The sequence below is a fragment of the Lasiosphaeria miniovina genome, assembly GCF_030549165.1.
Source record: "Lasiosphaeria miniovina strain SMH2392-1A chromosome Unknown B0T26scaffold_1, whole genome shotgun sequence".
NCBI lineage: Eukaryota > Fungi > Ascomycota > Sordariomycetes > Sordariales > Lasiosphaeriaceae > Lasiosphaeria > Lasiosphaeria miniovina.
Genome location: NW_026848220.1, coordinates 4047354 through 4066035, shown reverse-complemented (window position 1 = coordinate 4066035; position 18682 = coordinate 4047354). Strand labels below are relative to the sequence as shown.

The 18682-nt window shown below is 52.6% G+C and overlaps 5 protein-coding genes across 5 annotated transcripts; 4 read left to right on the top strand and 1 right to left on the bottom strand.

Annotated features, from left to right (window-relative positions):
* Positions 1-197: 197 nt before the first annotated feature.
* B0T26DRAFT_670453 (uncharacterized protein) lies at positions 198-1635 on the top strand (the record flags this gene model as incomplete). Its single annotated transcript, XM_060439179.1, has 6 exons — positions 198-617; positions 748-938; positions 981-993; positions 1080-1189; positions 1270-1370; positions 1484-1635. The coding sequence occupies 6 exons, from the start codon at positions 198-200 to the stop codon at positions 1633-1635; spliced, it is 987 nt and encodes a 328-aa protein (XP_060302997.1).
* Positions 1636-2373: 738 nt separating this feature from the next.
* Positions 2374-5137, top strand: B0T26DRAFT_55364 (kinase-like domain-containing protein). Its single transcript, XM_060435577.1, has 2 exons — positions 2374-3500; positions 3569-5137. Exons 1-2 carry the CDS (start codon positions 2553-2555, stop codon positions 4778-4780), a joined length of 2160 nt encoding a protein of 719 aa, XP_060302996.1. The 5' UTR covers positions 2374-2552; the 3' UTR covers positions 4781-5137.
* A 3127-nt stretch (positions 5138-8264) lies between these two features.
* B0T26DRAFT_635089 (uncharacterized protein) lies at positions 8265-9027 on the bottom strand (the record flags this gene model as incomplete). The annotated part of the gene is made up of 3 exons (XM_060436689.1): positions 8265-8551; positions 8680-8911; positions 8950-9027. 3 exons carry the CDS (start codon positions 9025-9027, stop codon positions 8265-8267), a joined length of 597 nt encoding a protein of 198 aa, XP_060302995.1.
* Positions 9028-10104: 1077 nt separating this feature from the next.
* Positions 10105-13231, top strand: B0T26DRAFT_746069 (uncharacterized protein; the record flags this gene model as incomplete). The annotated part of the gene is made up of 19 exons (XM_060444651.1): positions 10105-10136; positions 10296-10318; positions 10386-10445; positions 10508-10555; positions 10614-10625; positions 10688-10716; positions 10785-10848; positions 10903-11012; positions 11075-11085; positions 11175-11187; positions 11255-11290; positions 11365-11596; positions 11645-11821; positions 11929-11937; positions 11995-12168; positions 12225-12246; positions 12365-12608; positions 12714-12806; positions 12920-13231. The coding sequence occupies 19 exons, from the start codon at positions 10105-10107 to the stop codon at positions 13229-13231; spliced, it is 1701 nt and encodes a 566-aa protein (XP_060302994.1).
* A 2928-nt stretch (positions 13232-16159) lies between these two features.
* On the top strand, positions 16160-18291 carry B0T26DRAFT_687161 (uncharacterized protein). The gene has a single exon (XM_060440928.1). The coding sequence runs from the start codon at positions 16593-16595 to the stop codon at positions 17820-17822; it is 1230 nt and encodes a 409-aa protein (XP_060302993.1). The 5' UTR covers positions 16160-16592; the 3' UTR covers positions 17823-18291.
* Positions 18292-18682: the final 391 nt, after the last annotated feature.

The window sequence follows — 18682 nt, the reverse complement described above, 5'->3', positions numbered from 1 at the left end:
CTAGGAATAATTATAATACAGCCTTCATTATCCGTCCAAGATTGGTTCTTTCTTACAAATACTCTCGGCAATTACTGACTGCGCATTTCCATCTTCTTTTCGCTCTCCTCGACAGATTTGAATTAACAAACAACTCTCATTCCATTTACCTCGAGACCGCCACGTAGGCCGCCGCATCTTACGTCGAATACGCGCCCATGTCGAACGAGCCCAATACCAAGGCCACGGCGTCATCCAGCAGCAGCTTGGCGTCGTCGTCGAAAAGCGTATCATCGTTCAATATTAGTGTCCCGACGTGGGCATTTGGACAGTCGTACAAGCCCAGGCCGAAGCACCCAGAGTTTGTGTCGAGTTCTGAACCGTCGCTGGCTCCAATGGTCAGAACGCCAAGAAAGCCAGGTGCCGGATGGCGGCATTTCGTTCACTCTCCACGCCTCGAACACGTTCGCCGAGTAGAGCTCCCGACGCGGGAGAACCTGTTCATCAACCAGCCCAAGGACGTCGAGGTCGACACGAAGACCATCAACGCGTTCCCGGAGCAAAAGGACCCCAGCACCGTGCTCTACCACCAAGCCATCAGGAGGGGCGGGGAGGAGAGGCGCGTCAACGCCATCACCGTGGGCGAGGCCAGGTTGCAGCTGACGTGGACATCGATAGGTACACCGGAACCCGGCCGAGAGCCTGCATGCATCTCTGCGTGGAGGCGGCGGGGCGGCTCGAGAGGCAGGCCTTCAACGCCCGGCCTAGAGTCGTGATGGACTTCACGCGCGGCTTCTGTTCATCGATAAGAACGTGACCAAGTTCCGGTACAGCGACCTGCTTGGCCAGGGCTCATACGGCGTCGCGCGCCGTGTCGCCGACCCGCGCACGGGCAAGACGTACGCCATCAAGGAGTGGAAGGTCAGGAACCGCAGCAAAGACGTCGCGCAAAAGGAACAGTATGCGCTGGAGCACCTGCGGAACGAGATGAAATGAGACAGGAGATTGAAGTATGTGAGTGCTGCTTTATTTATTTCCCCTTGATTATTTGGTCCCACAGGAATCTTTCTTTCTAATTCAACACACATCGAAACAAATAGGACAATATTGTCGACTTCAAGAGGCACGAACAAAACGACGAGCTAGACCTAGAGCGCATCGTCATGAGGAACTACGAGGGCGACCTGTTTAGCCTGACGAGCGACGCGAGGTGATAGGCTACATCTGCAATCGCGAGCAGGACATTGGGTCGCGCGACTAGAAGGCCAAGCTGGAGTCGCTGGGCGGCAGCTTGGGGATCGGGATCCGCGAGCCGGTCGGGGAGGCCTGGTGCATCAACCGGCCCGTGGACAAGGACACGTGGACCACGCGCATCGACTTCGACAAGGAGGGTACCCGCAAGGGCCTCGTCTCGCTTGTGTTACTCTTTTATGCTGTCCGCCGACCCAGCGAACCGGTATTGGCCAGCCGACTGCATCGATAAGTGCCCGACGAGGCCAATTAGGTACAATACATTCCGCGGGTGGTGGTGGCACCAGCAGCTGCTGCATCGTCCGGAAGCCAGGGATCTTGTTCCTCGACATCATCTGGGACAACGGCATCCGCCGCCGCCGCCAGCAAGCCTTTGGGCACAGTACAAGCAAAAGCCGGCACTAATTGATACCGCGGCTGGGGGAAGCGGGCAGTTCCAGTCCCAGAACAGTGGAGGAGGCGGTTCGGGGGGATCCGATCTCTGGGGAAATACGCCTGAGCTAGGTTGCATTGGTAATCAAGGTACGGGGTATGTTGGTGGGTACAAAATTCGCGGTGGCACAGAGCAGATGGCCTGACCTGACGGTCCTTGCCGCAAACGGGCCGCATTCCCTCGGCTCTGGTTTAACAGCATTTCCGGGTGGGCCGCTCTTCAGGTCAGTGGCCGCTCATCCTCATTCCTTCCTTCGGGTTGCCAAGAGTATGTTGGTCGCGAATCGCCGGAGGAAAACTGAGGCGCAGCCAGCACCCAACGCAACGGGTACATGCACATGCCCGACGGGAAGTTGGAACAACAGGTCCAGGTCCAGGTCCAGGACGGACCCCTCTCACCACCTTCCTACATTACCTTTGGTTACCTATTTGATGAAAACCGCCGCCCGGAGTCGGACACCCTCTCAAACAAGCTGTCTGTCCAATTTAATGCAAGAGTTCAAGCCTGCGACGCGACTAGGTGGCCATTGACCTCCACTAAACAAGCCCGCGGCCAGCCCACCCACCCACCGAATCGCCTGGAGCCTGCCGCCACGGGCCCGAGGATCAAGGCCGAAACAGCCCACCCACAGTCCCACACTCTAGGCTGCCCGCCCCGCCCTTTCATCTCTCTTCTCGTCTTTCCTTTTTCTTCTCCTTCCATTCGTTCTGTTTGAAATATCAAACCCCACACTCTCCGTTAATACTCTTTCAAATCCCCCTCCCTGACCCTCCCTGTGTGTGACCCCCACGAGGCCTGAGCAGCGCCCAACACGTCACACGGACCGTTATACCGCGTCAGTTCATCAATATCGAGCCCACAACGGCCATCATCCAGTGATCGTGATAGTATGCCGTCGGCATTGCCAGACCGAGCGGATTCGCCAGTTTCAGCGTCGCGAGGAGGACGCATAGAAGACCAAGCCCTCGTCCTCGATAACGTCGCTTCTTTCAAGCTCTCCCCCGCGGGCGACAAGGCCAAAGACATCGTCAAATTAAATCATGAGCACAACCCTTTGTTGATTACGAAGTATGAAGCGCCAAACGAGGGCCACCCCGGATATTTCACCGTCATGCATACTTACGACCCTAAGACGCCTAGTGGAAAGCTACTCTCATTTGGCACGGCCGAAGCCAACGACATTATCCTCCCCGCCAATTGCGGGTACTCGTCGCACCACTGCTTCCTTTTCTTTGATCCCGAGGATGGACAGCTCGTCTTCCAGGACAACACCGGCGGGATGGCAACCGTCTACAAGTATTCGCCTACGCCAATTATCCCAACTATCAATCTCGAACTCACATCGCTGCACAAAGTCCAAAAAAAGCCCATAAATGCGTTTGAAAATAATCCCAGTCGCAACCAGATTATCACCAGAGGCGAGGGAGATGATACAGTACATGTCATCACTGTGGGCGAAGCTAGATTCAAGTTCGAATGGAATAACATTCATAAGTCAGACAAGGACTGGGACCGAGAATATAGTCGACACTTGTGCCTGTCGACGGCTCGGCGACTGGAAATGGCACTCTTTCTGTCAGACGCCTCCAAGCCCAGGATGAACTTCGTGCCCGGGTTCCTTGAAAGTGCCCACACCGACTTCTCCTTCATGATCCTGGAGAATGCCGACGATGCCAGGTACGGCGAAGTCAAGGCCGGGTTCGACCACAGAACGGGCAAGACATTCGTAGTAAAGGTGGCGTTGCATTACTTGGACAAAAATGAAGCGAAAATAGCCTGGAGGCCAGCTGTGAAACAGGTGCTGAACGAAGTGAAATGGGGCCTGAAATTGAAGCATGTGAGTAATGTTGCTTGCTATTTATTCAGCCTCCTTCCTTTTCTAATCTAATGCGCGTCTGGTCATAGAACAACATTGTCGACTTTAGAAGGTGCGAAACGCTCCGGGGCGAGCAGCGCATCGTAATGAAGAGATACTTGGGCAGCTTGGAAACCCTAATGACACGAAATCGCCTGGAGCTCCAAGGTACCGCCAATCACAACTGCAGTCACCCAGTTGTGTATCAGCCCTCATGGATGCCATATTTGGTGAAAGGCGTCCTCGAAGGGCTGGTCTACCTGGCAGGGCAGGGAGTCTGGCACCTTGACCTCAAAGCAAACAACATACTGTACGAGCCGTTCATGTTTGGTGGTCCGGCGCCGAAAGAAATCGTCGCCCAAAACTACAAATTCGTCATTGCGGATTTTGGCTTCGCCGTTGAAGCCCCCCAAAAAACTCCCAAAGAACCGAGTCCGACCAAGGATTTTACTAAATGGGAAATTCTAGAATCCTACCATGCGCCAGAGCTCCTCGGGCCGCTCTCAAAGGCCACAGAGACGTCACATCAGCCTTCGCTTGCCATGCTGTTTCTTCAGGCCCAGGAATACATTTGCTCGAACTCTCATCTCATGACTTCTAAACAGTGGAAAGACAAGCTAAATCATCTTGGTACCTTGGCTGAAATCCCAGATCTCGGGGGGAAATGGTATCGCGCAATGGCTGAGTCTGAAAAGATTGTGGCTGAAAAGGGAGAACAAAACGATCTTTATAAGAAATTCGATGTCAAGGTCGATGAGGCTTGGTATAGGAGTATGAGAGAAGAAGTCGAGGATGAAGCGGCGAGAATTAACTCGGATAACACAATACCGCAGATCACTAAGTTGGAGGTTTGGCACCGGTTGATGAGATGGCACTCTCGCCTCGAGTGGCTCGCAACCTTCAGCGACCCCGTGTCCCACAAACGCGCCATCCCAGCGTGTCACCAACAACTTCTCTGCATCGATCCCAGAGGCCGAATGTCACTAACCCAATGCCTCAACCGTTGGCGGCAAAACCGCTACGACTTTATAGCAAGGGTGGGTAAGGAAAACCATTATATTCACCCTTTGATAGAAGTCCCCGCCGCCTTGTGGCCTAAACCATCGGCATCGAGGACGGTGAGATCTGATTCAAGCAGCGGCAGCGGACTGGGCGGAAGCGACAAGTCCTCGCCCATGACCTTGGTCTCGTCCTTGGAGTCAATGTCGTTGTCCGGCACGCTTTCTTCAGGAAAGGGCACCCACCTGAGAGAGGCGAATTAGGACTAATTTTGAAATCGGAATTTGCCTCGTGAGGACCGGAGCCTCTGGGGATGGAGAAACGAAAAAAAAAACAAGGAAGAAAACAAGAAAAAAACAGGAATCAGGGAAAAAAACACTCCCTTGGCAGATAACTAACGAACAAGCAACTTTTTTGAAGACATTATTATATTTGGCGGTGTTGCAGAAACGAGAAGGGACATAAACGAAGAAGCGGATATGGGGGAAATCGATTTCACTTTACCTTCCCTTCCCTACCTTAGGTACCTAGCTAGACTAGACGGCAGGTTCCGTCTAATATTCAGACGCAGATTTTGTTTTCGAGTTCTCTGAGCAAATGCAGTTGGTTACCTACTTATTACCTCGGTAACTAATACCAGGTACGAGTACGCCTTGCTGATATTATCACATCCCCTTTTTACCCTGTCAACCCCAAGGAAACCAAACCAATCCTGGTGGGACAGCGAATGGCCGAGCGCGCGGCTATTGAGCCTCCTCTGTGGTTCTGTGTCCTCAACAGGATGGTTTCCTTGGATACTACCATGCAGGCGGGTTTGTCGCCAATATATATATTTCTTCTTATTTTCATTAAAACCCCAAATTCTCCAACCCCCCCCCCCACGAGAACAAATCAAACCAGCGAGCCATGTTTGGTTTTGCCACGATAATGTGAAATCAAAACCAGGCAACGAAAGCGATGGAGATTAGGATTCCCGGGGAGGGCCTCTCGTCGTCAAAAAAGCTCGATAATTATGCCGCTAGTGGGCGGGGAAAAGTTTAGTTATCGGACGTCTAATTACCTAGTTCTAGTATCTAATGCAAATATTAGTAAACCAGATTGTATTTGTCCTGCAGACAGAATTATCTGCCGGGCGTGTTATGCCCTCTCGCCTTTTCCTTCTCCTTTTTCTTTCCCTATTTTCCGCTAGGGTCTCAGTGTCTTTGTACTTAATCATTTAGCGGCCGCTCGAGATGCGTAGCGCGTGCGGTCCAAGGCTTTGTTTTAGGGTGGCTTTGATCCATCTCCAACGTCGAAACTGCCAGGCGGAGGCTTTGGAAAAGCGAAGCCATGTTATGGGATCAATTGCCTATAGCATGATTATCGTCATTCTACTTGTATGAGATGTAGAATAATAATCAGGACGCCCACATCCATGATCCGAGATTCCCTCCCATTCCGAGTAGACCAGGGCAGACTTGTAATTGCCACCTTGGCCGAACGGCGGAACCAGTGTCCATAACTAGACTCCAACTGCCCGGGCCAGTTTGATTAAGTATGAATCAAAACTGCGAGCTATCTTCTTTAGCAACCTTGTTAACTGTCTCTCTACTCGTATTCTTTCGCTGCTGCTGCGCTGCATAATTAGTAGTCTGAAATACCTCGCATACAGATATCAACTGGGGAAGATGTAATCAAGCTTGTATACAACAGGCCAGGGTATAGACTCCTCATAAAGCCGAGTTGGGAATTTCAGCAATCAACTACTACGGTATCTAATCATAGCATTAGCTTATATCAGCCAACACTGAAGTTGTGGGTCCAAGTAGACTCGGTGGCCTAACCTAGGTACTCAGCTGCGGGCCGGACTCCCAAAGAGGGGGGGGAGGAGGGCTGGGTTGGCCGGTGGCTGATTGTGACCCTCTAGGGAATGCTGACTGGTCGCAAACCCGCACCCCCACTCTGACATTTATTTGAAAACAGGAAAACGGCTCTTATTGTAATGTACCTTAGTTTTTCGGCATTTCATTTGGGAACGTAAATGTCAGAACAAACACCAAGACACCACCCCCCGCTGCCCGTCTCTCCATCAAGTCACTAAATAGGTACCCAAGGTATGTAGTCTAAGTAATTACAATTCACATTGCCACCAGGTTTATGCACTGTTGCTCTACCCCCCTTTTTGTCGCGCCGGGCCAGCTGGCTGTCGTGTTGGGCGCCGGGCCAAGATGGCACTGACTTCCTACCATTACCCAAAGTACCGAAGCCAGAGGTTTTCGGGATCCTGTTCCAGCAGTTCGAGGCACCTGGCCGGCGTCTTGCGCTTCTTTCTGTCCAAGCACAGGAGGTATTTGCAAATCATCGGGAACCCTTTATTCTTTCGGGCGAGACAGTCCAGCCGGCGGCAGTAGCGCACCATCTGGTTTCTTTCCGTGGCATGCTCTCCCCGTGCGTTCTTGTAGTCGGGCATGGCATCGTCCTCCTCGGTGAACTTGGTCTCGGCGTCCTTCATGCCCAGGAAACGCAGCTTGACGCATCAGGCATCGTGTCCCATGGCGGTGGGCTCGGCCGGGCAGACAAAGCCCATGGCGTCGACCAGCAGGTGGCCCATCGACCACATGTCGGACTGGGAGTAGACGAGGCCGTCCATTGACACTTCGGGCGAATTCCAGACGGCCAGTGATTTTAAGAGGCCAGGCTCGGCTATTTTTGGCTCTATGCGCCCCTTGTTGCCGCCCCTCATGCTAAAGCTGGTACCTTTTTCACGTGGGGTGTGGTGCGGGATGAGGAGAGTTCTTAGGTTCTCTCAGTAAAGCCTGAGCACGAGAATTTGCAGCTCTTTCGTCTTCCTATCCTTGAAAACCGTCACGACGTGGACAAGGTTCTCTTACAACCATTCATGCTTAATTAGTGGTGAGAGAAACGAGACGGCGTCGGCTACGAGAAGCCGATATTAATTAAGTAGGCACTCACGTGTTTCAATTTCCAACAACGCCACTCCATAGCAAAACAGTCGGATTTCCAGTTCCCATTACTAGATGCCTCGGCACGGGCAGATGCTTTACACGTGGCCTTGGCGGCGTATGCTTCCTTTTAATTTCATCGAGAATTTTGAATATGTCGTTATAGACACCATAGTCGAGCAAGTCGTTTTCGTTGTATAGGTTGTAAAGCTCACTTAGTATCGGTACGCGGATGTAGCTATTTACGGGGGTCGGCAAGCCTCGAGTTCTGCGGCTCCAGCCGTCTGCCTCGAGCTGCCGAGCCCTTGTACGATATAACCCCGAGCAAATTCCCTTATACTTTGGGTCCAAGGCTTTATCACTCCATTGAAGTTTAAAGACCATGTTGACGATTTGGATCCTGATTCCCCTGGCTGGCCTAGGGACGATCTGTTGAACACCTCTTGCCAAGTCGGCACTCTTTTCTTCTGGCCGGTGCACGAAAGTCTCCGCTCGTTTCTTTGAATTACCTAGAAGAACGGTCGTGTTAACCGGGTCGTATGTATTATGGAAGACGAGATCCCCGTTACTGGGGTCAAGAAATAAGTAGCACTCGATAAGTTTGAATTCCTCAGGGAGTTTAATGTCGTGGTGGCAGGAATCCGAGTCATTGCTGTAACCAAACGAGCGGAGTCGGCCTGGGAACTTTGGGGCTATATCAAGACTCAGGGACCCCACAATGTAAAAGAGGTCGCGGCCGTTGTTTCTCTTTTCTCTCTTCATGACTGACTTCACGTCTGACTCCTTGGACTTTTTGTAGATATTTTTAAGAAAATTGGCGGTGGTCTCTCCGTTCTTGTCGTACGCGCTCTCGCTGGACACTACCATGCGAAACATGATATTCCAACTTGGAACCTTGATTACTCCAACGCCCTCCGTTCTCAGCGGTGCTGTGTTTGGCAAGCGCCACGATGGCGGGCGGCTCTGCCTTCAGGTGTGAGTGTAGCTGCTCCTTGAACGAGTTCATGATGGCCATGAGCCCGGTGCCCGAAAACCCGGCGCCTTCCTCTAACAGGTAGCCCTTGAACCGGCCCATACCGCCGTGAAAGGCAGCTGTGTTGACCAAAAGGCACAAAGCGGAAAGTCAGGTTAGCTTAGCCTACACCGAGACGAGACCCAGGACATACGAGCAGTAATATTTACGCGCGCGTACGCGGCAAAGACGTACCGTGTTCTTCAACCGCCCCATAGACCGTGCTGACTAGCTGCCTTGTCCAGGTTAGGGAACAGCTCCGTCTCCTCAAAGCGGTGGTGCGCCGCAACACATGCATGCCAGGCAATACAGTAGCCAACAAAGTCGTTCTTCATGGCGGGGGGCACGCGAGGTGCCCGCTGGTAGATGCTGTTGAAGCCGCGGATAAACGCGTTGTGGCTCAGGGCCATGTGGGAGGCCGCGACTGTAAAGGGATCCGTCTGGCAAGGTCGCGGTTAAGTGTTCAGGGTTGACGCACCTCGCCTGTCTCAAACTGGGGCGTCGCTATCACCACCAGCGGAGTGTTTGTGTACATGGGAGGCACGGCTGCGGCCATGTTGACACGGTGACAGAACCCTAGCCTTGAGGTTCCGGTCGCGAGACAGGAGTTACAACTACGAGAAGAGTTCCTAGAACAGACACGGAGTGAACGGGTAGGTTCAGACAAGATTAAATACCTATCTAGGAATCGCTTGATCCTTCCGTTAGGGAAAACCAACAAAAAAACTAGTTGGGGCCGGATCGTCTACGGAGCACCTTATACGCGGAATATTGCCTTTGGCACGTTCACTGCATCGTCCCCCTGTCTTCTTCAGTGCTCATCCGACGGTGGTATTCCCGGCCTCTCAAGGTTCTAGGACTCTTTGAAGCTGAGAAAATGCACATAAAGAAGCCAGCAGAAGGGGCGGGACATTTTTGGGCACTGATAGAGAAGTCAATTGAACCCAATGAGTTGTAATATTTGACGAAATGTTGTAGTTCTTAGTAAATCTTGATCTGAGGAGTCGGCATGTGGCATCCATTTGTGGCCGGGAAGCACGAAACCAGACACAGGAAACAGTATTCGTGGAAAATCTTCTATATTGGGGACATGAACATATTGTCGAAATAATGGAAAGATATTGCGGCAAGATATCGTAGGTAGATGCCGAACCTTGAGCATGAATATGAGAAAGAAACGGGACTTGACTTTTTAACACGACGACGATGGGATGTTGGGAGTCGGGACAAAACCCCTACTGTGGGGCAGCGTTAGGCCAATAGCACACAGTACGAACAGTACATACCTCCCAGAGCACTGACACCGTTGCACTGGCCACTTGATTTGCTTCCCAGGGCGTCAGCCTCGTCAGCCTCGCAGCAAGGTCCCGCATTCTGGGTCCCAAAGTCGATTTTCCCTGATGCAAGGCGGGACACGATTGAGTCACCCACGCCAGATTTACTGCCCGCACTTTGGATGCACGGCTTGTGGACTTTCATCATTCGGTCCTCTAGACCAGAACGACGACTGGCACTGGCACTCAAGCACTCTGCGCAATCCTCACCCGCAGCCGCCTATTTCGCTTCCCGACGAAGCTTCGCGACCAGCACCCGAAACCTCCGGCTTCAGGCCCCCGCCGCTCTCGTCGAAGACATGGCGCCCAAAGGCGGCAAGTTCGAAATCAAGTATGCCCACCACCCACGAGCCCCGCACATCAGCCCAAGCAGTCGCATTTCTCCAAAATAAGACATCTGCTTTTGTGTTTTCTTCATGGAGCCCTTCCTTTTACCTTGGCTACCAACAGCTTGTGGTAATGTTCCAAACTAACTGAGCCACTATTACAGGACCCCGAAGGGCACGATAGACTGTACGCAGCTCCCCAGGCATTGTGCGCCCCCTCCGAGCCTCGGCTGATCGATTATACTACTATGCAGGGGATGGAAGTGACATGATAATAAGAGAGAAGATCTTCTCCACCATCACCGAGGTCTTCAGTATGTGGCCCGCGACCCAGCACGCGACCAATGGCTGCGACACTTGCTAACGGCGCCAACAGAACGTCACGGCGGCGTAACAATCGACACGCCTGTTTTCGAGCTAAGGGGTACGTGTCTGTCCTGTCGTCTTGTCTCTGGGAAATCCAGCTAACCCGCTCGTCATAGAAATCCTCGCAGGTACGAAGCTTCAGCATCAAGGCTAAGTCGGTCGCCGGTCGCTCGCTGACATGGGGACACAGGGAAGTATGGAGAGGACAGCAAGCTCATCGTACGCATTCCTTCTTTAGAATATCACTCCGCAGGCACCACGTCCGACTAACACGGCCGTCTTTGTAGTACGACCTTGCGGACCAGGGCGGCGAGCTATGCAGCTTGAGATATGACCTGACTGTTCCCTTCGGTATGGCAATGCATATAACCCTGCCCGCCACCGGATGCTAACCTTTGGCTACAGCCCGGTACCTGGCGATGCACAAGAACATCACACAGATCAAGCGCTACCACATCGCAAAGGTGTACCGCCGAGACCAGCCGGCTGTCAAGAAGGGTCGCATGCGAGAGTTTGTCAGTGGTCTTCCCCCGAGGATCCAACATATCTGAGAGCTAACACTTATTCCGTGTTTCAGTATCAATGCGAGTATGTCTTCCTCGATCCTGCTTTGTGGCTGCAGGGCTACCCGTAAACTAGACTTTCGCAAAGTGCTAACGTGTAATCCCTTGCCGAAGTTTTGACATTGCGGTATGAACCGTTGAATCCCAGAGTGGCATGCTCTGATCTGGTACTGTATTCTAATCTTGGTGGTTAGGGCGCATTTGATCCCATGATTCCGGATGCCGAAATTGTACGTGGGAGGCTTAAATCCGAGCATATTCTTTCTTCGGCTCGGCCAATGTAGCATACTTACCGTCTAAGTAGATACGGATTATCAACGAGGTGTTTGACAGCCTTGGCTGGCAAGGGGCATACACCATCAAGCTCAACTCTCGTAAGATCCTTGATGGCATCTTCCAGGTCTGCGGAGTCCCTGAGAACTTGATCCGGCCCATCTCGTCCGCCGTCGACAAGCTTGACAAGATGCCCTGGGAAGATGTGCGCAAGGAAATGGTCGATGAAAAGGGCCTGGATTCTGCTGTCGCTGACAAGATTGGTGAGTGCGACTTTATTCTGCCCGTTGACATGGCTAACAACGTGACAGGCAAGTGGGTGGTACTCAAAGGGCAGCGAGACCTGCTCGAGAAGCTGAAGCAGGATGAGGATCTTTCAGCAAACCCGTCCATGCAGCAAGGATTCGCAGACCTTGAGGCGCTTTTTACCTACCTCGAGTATTTCGGTGCCCTCCACACCGTCTCCTTTGACCTTTCTCTCGCCAGAGGTATGTTTTCCCGAGAAAGAACTGTGGCGCCAACTGCGAACTTCTAGCTATGGCCGATCAAGGCGCCTTATCTCGATCCCGGTTGCTAACTCTTGTGGGTTTTTCAGGACTTGACTGTAAGCACCAAACTTCGCGCTGTTAGATAGTTCTTCACTCAACTAAACATCGGAAAGACTACACAGGAGTCATCTACGAGGTGGTCACTGAAGGCTCTGCTCCTGAGGTATCTGCTTCCGCGGCTGCTTCCGCGGCTGCTTCAGACTCCTTGTCTAAGGCACCTAGAAAGAAAAGTGGAAAGTCTGGGGATCCTGATGAGGATCGTTCCAATGACCCAACCGTAGGAATAGGTGAGGCACTTTGCCTAGTTACACATCAACACGTCTCCATTGCTAACATCATATAGGTTCTGTCGCGGCAGGTGGCAGGTTAGTGCCCGACAACTTTATCCTTTCGTAAACTGGCCATGATCACTTTAAGCATAACGCCGCTACTGGCTTCTTTTGGCGACGACTTTACCATTACTATACTGACATGTGATAATAGATATGACAATCTCGTGGGCATGTTCTCTGGAAAGAGCCAAGTGCCTTGTGTCGGTATCTCCTTCGGCATTGACCGCATCTTCTCTATTACCAACGCGAGAATGAAGGCTCAGCACAAGACTGAGGAGCCTAGGAAGAACGACGTCGATGTCTTTGTCATGGCATTCGGTGGCGGCAAAGACTTCACAGGATTACTCAAGGAGAGAAGCGAAATCTGCGCCTCTCTGTGGAGTGCTGGAATCAAGGTGAGTCTGGCCTCTGGAACTGTGGTGAGGGAGAGATGTGCGGGCCATATACAGACCAGACCTCTAACGAGCTCGCTGATTACATGGGGACTAACATTTGTGAAGGCCGAATTTCTCTACAAGCTGAAGCCAAAATTCCAGAATCAGTTCAAGGCAGCTGAGGCAAACGGTGTTCCATTTGCTCTCATCTTGGGCGAGGTACGTATTCGCTGACGACCGTCTTGTATTGGCTGCAAAGTCTTCGCTTGGTGGCAATTATCATAGATTGACGGTCGTTCTGCTCTCTTTCAGACGCTAACGTTGGATTGCAGGACGAGCTTGCTCAAGGCAAAGCACGACTCAAGGAGATGGGTCTCCCCGACGACCACCCGTTGAAGGAGGGCGAGCTCATTAGCCTCAAGACCCTTGCTGAGGACGTGCAACAACGAATCACACGGAAGAAGCAATTGGATGCCCTTACGCAGAAAGCGGAAGGTCTGAGAGTTGTCCATGGCATCAAAGGAGAAGAGGTAAAGTCTGCAGCAACTGACTCCACGACGGCCGAGTCCTCTCAGCCCGTTGAGCAGCCTGCTGTGCAGCCTGCTCCTGCAGCACCGGAGGCAACTGAAACTGTTAAATCGTAGGATGGGAGGGCCGTCTAACTCGGCAATCAAGATGCGTATAGCGATTTCCCAAAAGCATAGACGTATTTGTTTCTCTCAGATAGAGTTCTTAAGACCTTCAACTATTCCATATTTTGCCCCGTATCACTTTTCTTCAGGTTAGAACCAGGAATCTGCGACACTTTCCGGTGATATGGGAGATTCTGGGGAGAAATGTATTGTTCGTCACCGTCTCACTGACAAACAGCCCCCCGCCCCACAGGGGCCAAAGCGGCTTTAGTACGACCAAAGCCTGCAGCAACACTGTCAAAGCTTTTTATATGATACGGGGATGTTTAATCTAAAGGATGGAAACTTGTTTCGACGGCCCGCAAAGAGACTAGTGCCTTTTTATTATCTGAGTTGCGCTTTGCTTCTTGTCGGCTTGCTTACATCCATCTTCCTGTGGGTGGATGGGTGTAGATGGATGGAGATGACTAAACAAATCTCAAAATGAACACAGCAGAGTCGCAGAGTCGCCGACTGAGTAAGACGACGGCGGCTAGTTAGACAAGAAACCTCTTTTTTTTTCTTTTTTTTTCTCGATCGGCATCTGGCTAGTTTATGTGTCTAGTCCGCCGATATTGCAGATATCTTACCAGGTGCTGAGTATTTTTAAGGCGCTTGTGGTTTATTATGCCCTTGCTTTCATAAGTCGAGAATAGAGCTCTTCTTCGAGTCTCGAGTGCTGGCTGGCTGGCAACCCCTCGTTGAGCACGACCTTTCAAGTCCCCTCACCACGGTCGCATTTTGTGTGGGGAATGGAACGTGTTGATAGTGATTGGCGTTCGTGCCAGTCAGTGCACTCTCTCTCATCATCACCCTGTCTCTCACATCAACAGGGGTCCAGCCCACGTTACGTCGAGAGTTGACAACCCTTTCCCGCCTTGCGCTTTCTCTCTCTCACAATTGTTGTTGGCCTCTCGGCGGGAGGAGGGGGGACCGCATAAAACAACCACGCGGCTCTTGGGATTGCGGTCATCTTATTTACTGTGCCTACCAACAGAGAGAAAGAGAGGACTTCTTCTGCCTTGTTGTGCTATAAAAAGACACACGGGTTTTTATTACGACAGACACACAAGACACGCAGCCACGGGTCTGGGAGATTTGAATGCGGCACAAGAGACGAAATGAAATTGACGATTGCGTCGTGAGTAAATAATATAACAGAGTGGTGGGAGTCTGCTGAGTGTGTGTGTATAAGCAAACGACTGGGCCGCGACTTTACACCAAGCCAGCAGATGTTCTGGACGGACGCGAGCGGCAAAGAGGGAGAGAGAAAGAAAGGGGGGGCGGCAGCCAATCCGCAGATGATTATCGTCAAATATCGAGAGGTCACGGACTGGACTGGTGGCCGAGTGACAGACAACGACAAAGTGACAGTCTGGCAGGATTGACACGGCTTTGGCCGCTTGTTTGAAAGGATGGAGAATGGAAGGTTTGTGGAGTTGCTGCAACCGTGATGTATTTAGTAGTGCAGTGCAGAGGACGAGAACTTTAAGAAGAGGCCGGAGAGGGTCGCAGTCATAGTTCTGCTCTTTCCCAATACGGAGTGCAACGCAGTCCGGCCCCCCCCCCCACCACATCCCATCCCATCTCGAAACGAATGCCTGCTGACTTCTGCTTGTCGTAGTGGTTGAACAACCGCCGAGGGCGAAAAGAGAGAGCGGAGTGTTTCCCGTCGCTCGAACAAGCAGAGGAACAGAAGAGACAAGAATGTTACTGTCGTCCAATGGGGTGACAGCCGTTTCTCGGAAATGGGTTAGCGCAGCATTGGCTTGACTGCGCCAGGCTAGGGGGTCCAGCTTTTCGGGTGCTTGGCGGCTCTGGCTCAGGGGCAAAAGAAAAGGCTCGAGCACCCCTAAAAGGCCTCAGCACTTCTGCGTTGCTGCGAGTTTCTGCAGCACAAGCCCTTCCCGGGCCCTGGCGTTCGGCTCATGCCCTAACCTCACCCCTGCATCGCGATCGTGAGAGTGTTCCAACCTCCACCTGTGGAAGGGGGGACCCATCGACCCATCCTGGGTTCGCTCATTCCCAGTCAAAAGGAAGCTGGCTTCACAGCCTTTGCCTTTTCGTCCCTTGCACGGATTCCTAGCTCTGCCGAATTTTGCACTTGGGCCACTGGTGTCATGCAGCTAAAAGGAAGAGACAGTCGGTCAACCTGAGCTCGAGCCCAGCCAGCCCAGTGCAGTTAAACTTATCAGCTCCTCCCTGCTGTGTTTGTTGTTCGGGCCTGGTAGGGAAATTTAAAGAAAACTTACAACGCCCCTTCCGTTGTTCACTTCAGCATCCCTCCTTTTTTTTCCCTCCGGCTGAACTTCCGTTGTCGTGTGTGCGTGTGTGTGTCGACAATCCGACCTATCCACTCCTTCGCCGTCACTGGACCCGTGGACCCTGCCAAAAGCTAAAAGTTAAAAAGAGCAAACGCATCGTCTTCGTCCGACTTCCCTAACCGACTGACTTTCGCATTACATTCTGCTGCAGTTTGTGCAATACTTTGCTGTATTTGTACAAACGTTTCAACTTGCAGCCGGTGCCACGACTCGACTCGGCTCGACTCGCTTCTTCTCAGCGCAGTGCAGTGCTAAGTCGCCGCCAAACTCGGTCCCATTCACCCGCCTAACTGCCGCGTCCGTCGCAAGTGTGGTAGCTCTCCCGGCCCGTGTTTTGGGGCGTGGGATTCCCGAGGACAGTTGTGCGTCTGTCGACGTGCCTCGGCGCCTTGGACCACTGGCCTCGTCGGTCACCATCAGGCTAATATCCTAACACCGTTCTTTACTCCTGACCCAAGATCGCAAGTCCGGGTCGTGCGCGATCGGCCGAGTTTCGAAGCGTCGTCGATCCTTATAGGGGCTACTGCTTTGCTTCCCGTGCCCCTCCGTTCCTGATCGGGCCCCCCCCCCCCCCCCCCCCCGGTCCGCCCCGGCTTCCTGGGAATTCGAGAAGCTCTCGTCTGGGGTGGCATGCTGGCTCTTCAGCTGTGCCCTGTATCACTTCTGCCCGCGCCGAGAAGGAGAAAAGGGAGCACAAGGGCCAGACACTAAAGAAGCCCCGACGGCCCTCGTTTCTACCGTCCGAACTCTCAGCTGTGCGCCTTGTTCAACCTCAATTTTACTTAGCACTTGAGTTTGCTACTATCATTGGCTATTCTTGCCTCCCAGCTATCGGAAACCTGCATGTTTGACGGGACACAAACCGACTCACCGTCACGTTCGGCGCAGCGAGTTACACAGGAAAGAGAAATCTTGTTCAAAAATCTCGCGGCCGCCTCCCCGGATCTGGGCCTGCCACTCACTTTGCAACATTTGTCGAATCTATCTCACGTATAACACACAAACCAGCCATGGCGGGGCTAATACCTCTCATGCTGGCATCGGGCAACCGAACATCCTATGTCTCTCCCCAAACACCTCTCTCACAGCAGTCTAACACGACTACGACTACGATGACGCAACAAATGACAAGGTCAAAACATGCCAGGCGGTCGTCTCGCACCCTGTCTGTTTCTCTGGCTGCGTTGCCGTATACGCGGTCCGACTGGAGGAGGACCATCTCGGACATCAAACGACAACACCTCACCAAGATGTACCGTGCGTGCTGGACAAGGTGTAATGAGATCCTTGACAACATCAGCGACGCCTCTCAGATCGAACCCGTCTACCAGATATATCTGCACTTCTACGCCGCCGCCTCCATTGTCGAGTCCTGTGCGCGGCCGCCGCCATCTACTTCGACCTCGACCTTTCGGACAAGCCTCCTACAGCAGGCCCGCGCACACTTCGATCGCGCCGCCTCCCTCATCTCTGCCGCCGAAGAGTCGGTCGTCCGCCGTGTGCGGCCGGGCTCGGTAATGTCATCACGGGGTTCAAGCTGTCACTCTCCCGCAGGGTCGATTAGCTCCCGGACATGGACATCGGATACCCCCATGTCGTCTCCAACCAATTCAGTCTACTCGTTTGAGGATCTCTCTGCCAAGTCGCAGTCGTCGACAAACACCTCGCCCGTTAAGCGCGTCAAGAAGGTGTCGTTCTCGCTTCCTCATGATAAACCCTTCCGCGCCTTACGGGAGCCCATGGTCCGCCCGGACTCACCAACCCTTGGGCTCGATGACGAGTACTTCCATCTGGGCGCAGCGCGGCAAGAACTCCCCGACCTGCCACGACCCAAGTTCGAAGAGGTTGAGCTCCCGTTGCAGGTCGTCTCGGATATGGGTAGCAGCGCTTACGAAGACGCGTTCCTAACCTCGCGCTCTCTCGACCGTTCCGTCGACCGCTATTGCGATACCCTAGGCGGACTACGAGCCCAGCTTGCCAGCCATTTGGCCAGCCTGGATAGTCTGCTCTCGGCCAAACCCGACCCGACCCAGAGCTTCCGCCTTTCTTTGGCTTTGTCTGCCAGGCCCAGAAGCGCTACCCCTACCCGTTCGTCGTTTTCGGGCCCAGCAGACGACGTGATCGCCCTCGACCGTAAGGCGCGCATTGAGCGCCTGCGCCACAGCGGGTGGCAGCGCAAGCGCTTTGATGCGCGCCGCTATGAGGAGCTCTGTGAGACTGTCATGTCGGAGCTTGCTTGAGGCCTCACCGACGTGGAGACCTACGCGACACGATAATCAACGACACTGACTTGCACGATACCAAAGACACACACAAACACACAGAACACAGACACCTAAGATAGACATGTTATTATAATGTATCATTTTACGGAGGCATGATTTGCTGCTGCCACCATTACAACTTATCGCCAAGATATATGCTCCTTTGTATGTATGGATGCTGTATGGATATATGAAAATTGCTATTATTACACTATGACGAGGGAAAATGGGACAGGCACAGCGATGCAGTTCGAAACTCAAGAGTCATTTGCGAGCGAGCATGGCGCGGGATCTTTAATTCTTGGTATGGGCCTACTCCAGATGCCCTGGCGTATGGATTGGGGCGGATTGGTCCCAAATGGACGGGACCTCTTTTCTTGTACAGCATTTGTATATAGATTACATTGTATATTGCCTAGGCATATCCATTCGTTTGGGACCTTGACAGCTGTTTACCTCGTACTTGTGTTTGCGTTTGCATCTCTATCTCATTTTCCGCGCCAGCTACATCGTCGTCGTCGTCCTCGCCATTCCCGTGATCTATCCCACAATTTTACGTTCTTCTTTTCGCCATTGACAGAGTATGTCATCATCCATTCCCTTGCAGCCGAGGTATACATGGCCATTAAATCTCGCGAACGGACCTCATCTCGCACAACACTGGTTCCGTTTAATTGTTTTGAACGAAAACTGGTCAAGCAGGTCGGCATAATGAAGCTTTAATGACGATCACCACGCAACCGCGAAATAATTATAACAACGATGACAATACCGTATTAGCGGCCAAATAAGCCGAACCCAGAGGCGAGCTGGTTCCAGGTCAGTCAATCTGCCGC

Bases quoted from the DNA above. Each gene is read 5' to 3' on its own strand.
- B0T26DRAFT_55364 (XM_060435577.1), top strand. From the start codon at position 2,553: ATGCCGTCGGCATTGCCAGACCGAGCGGATTCGCCAGTTTCAGCGTCG. The intron at 3,501-3,568 runs GTGAGTAATGTT...GTCTGGTCATAG, and splicing joins GGGGCCTGAAATTGAAGCAT to AACAACATTGTCGACTTTAG.
- B0T26DRAFT_687161 (XM_060440928.1), top strand. From the start codon at position 16,593: ATGGCGGGGCTAATACCTCTCATGCTGGCATCGGGCAACCGAACATCC.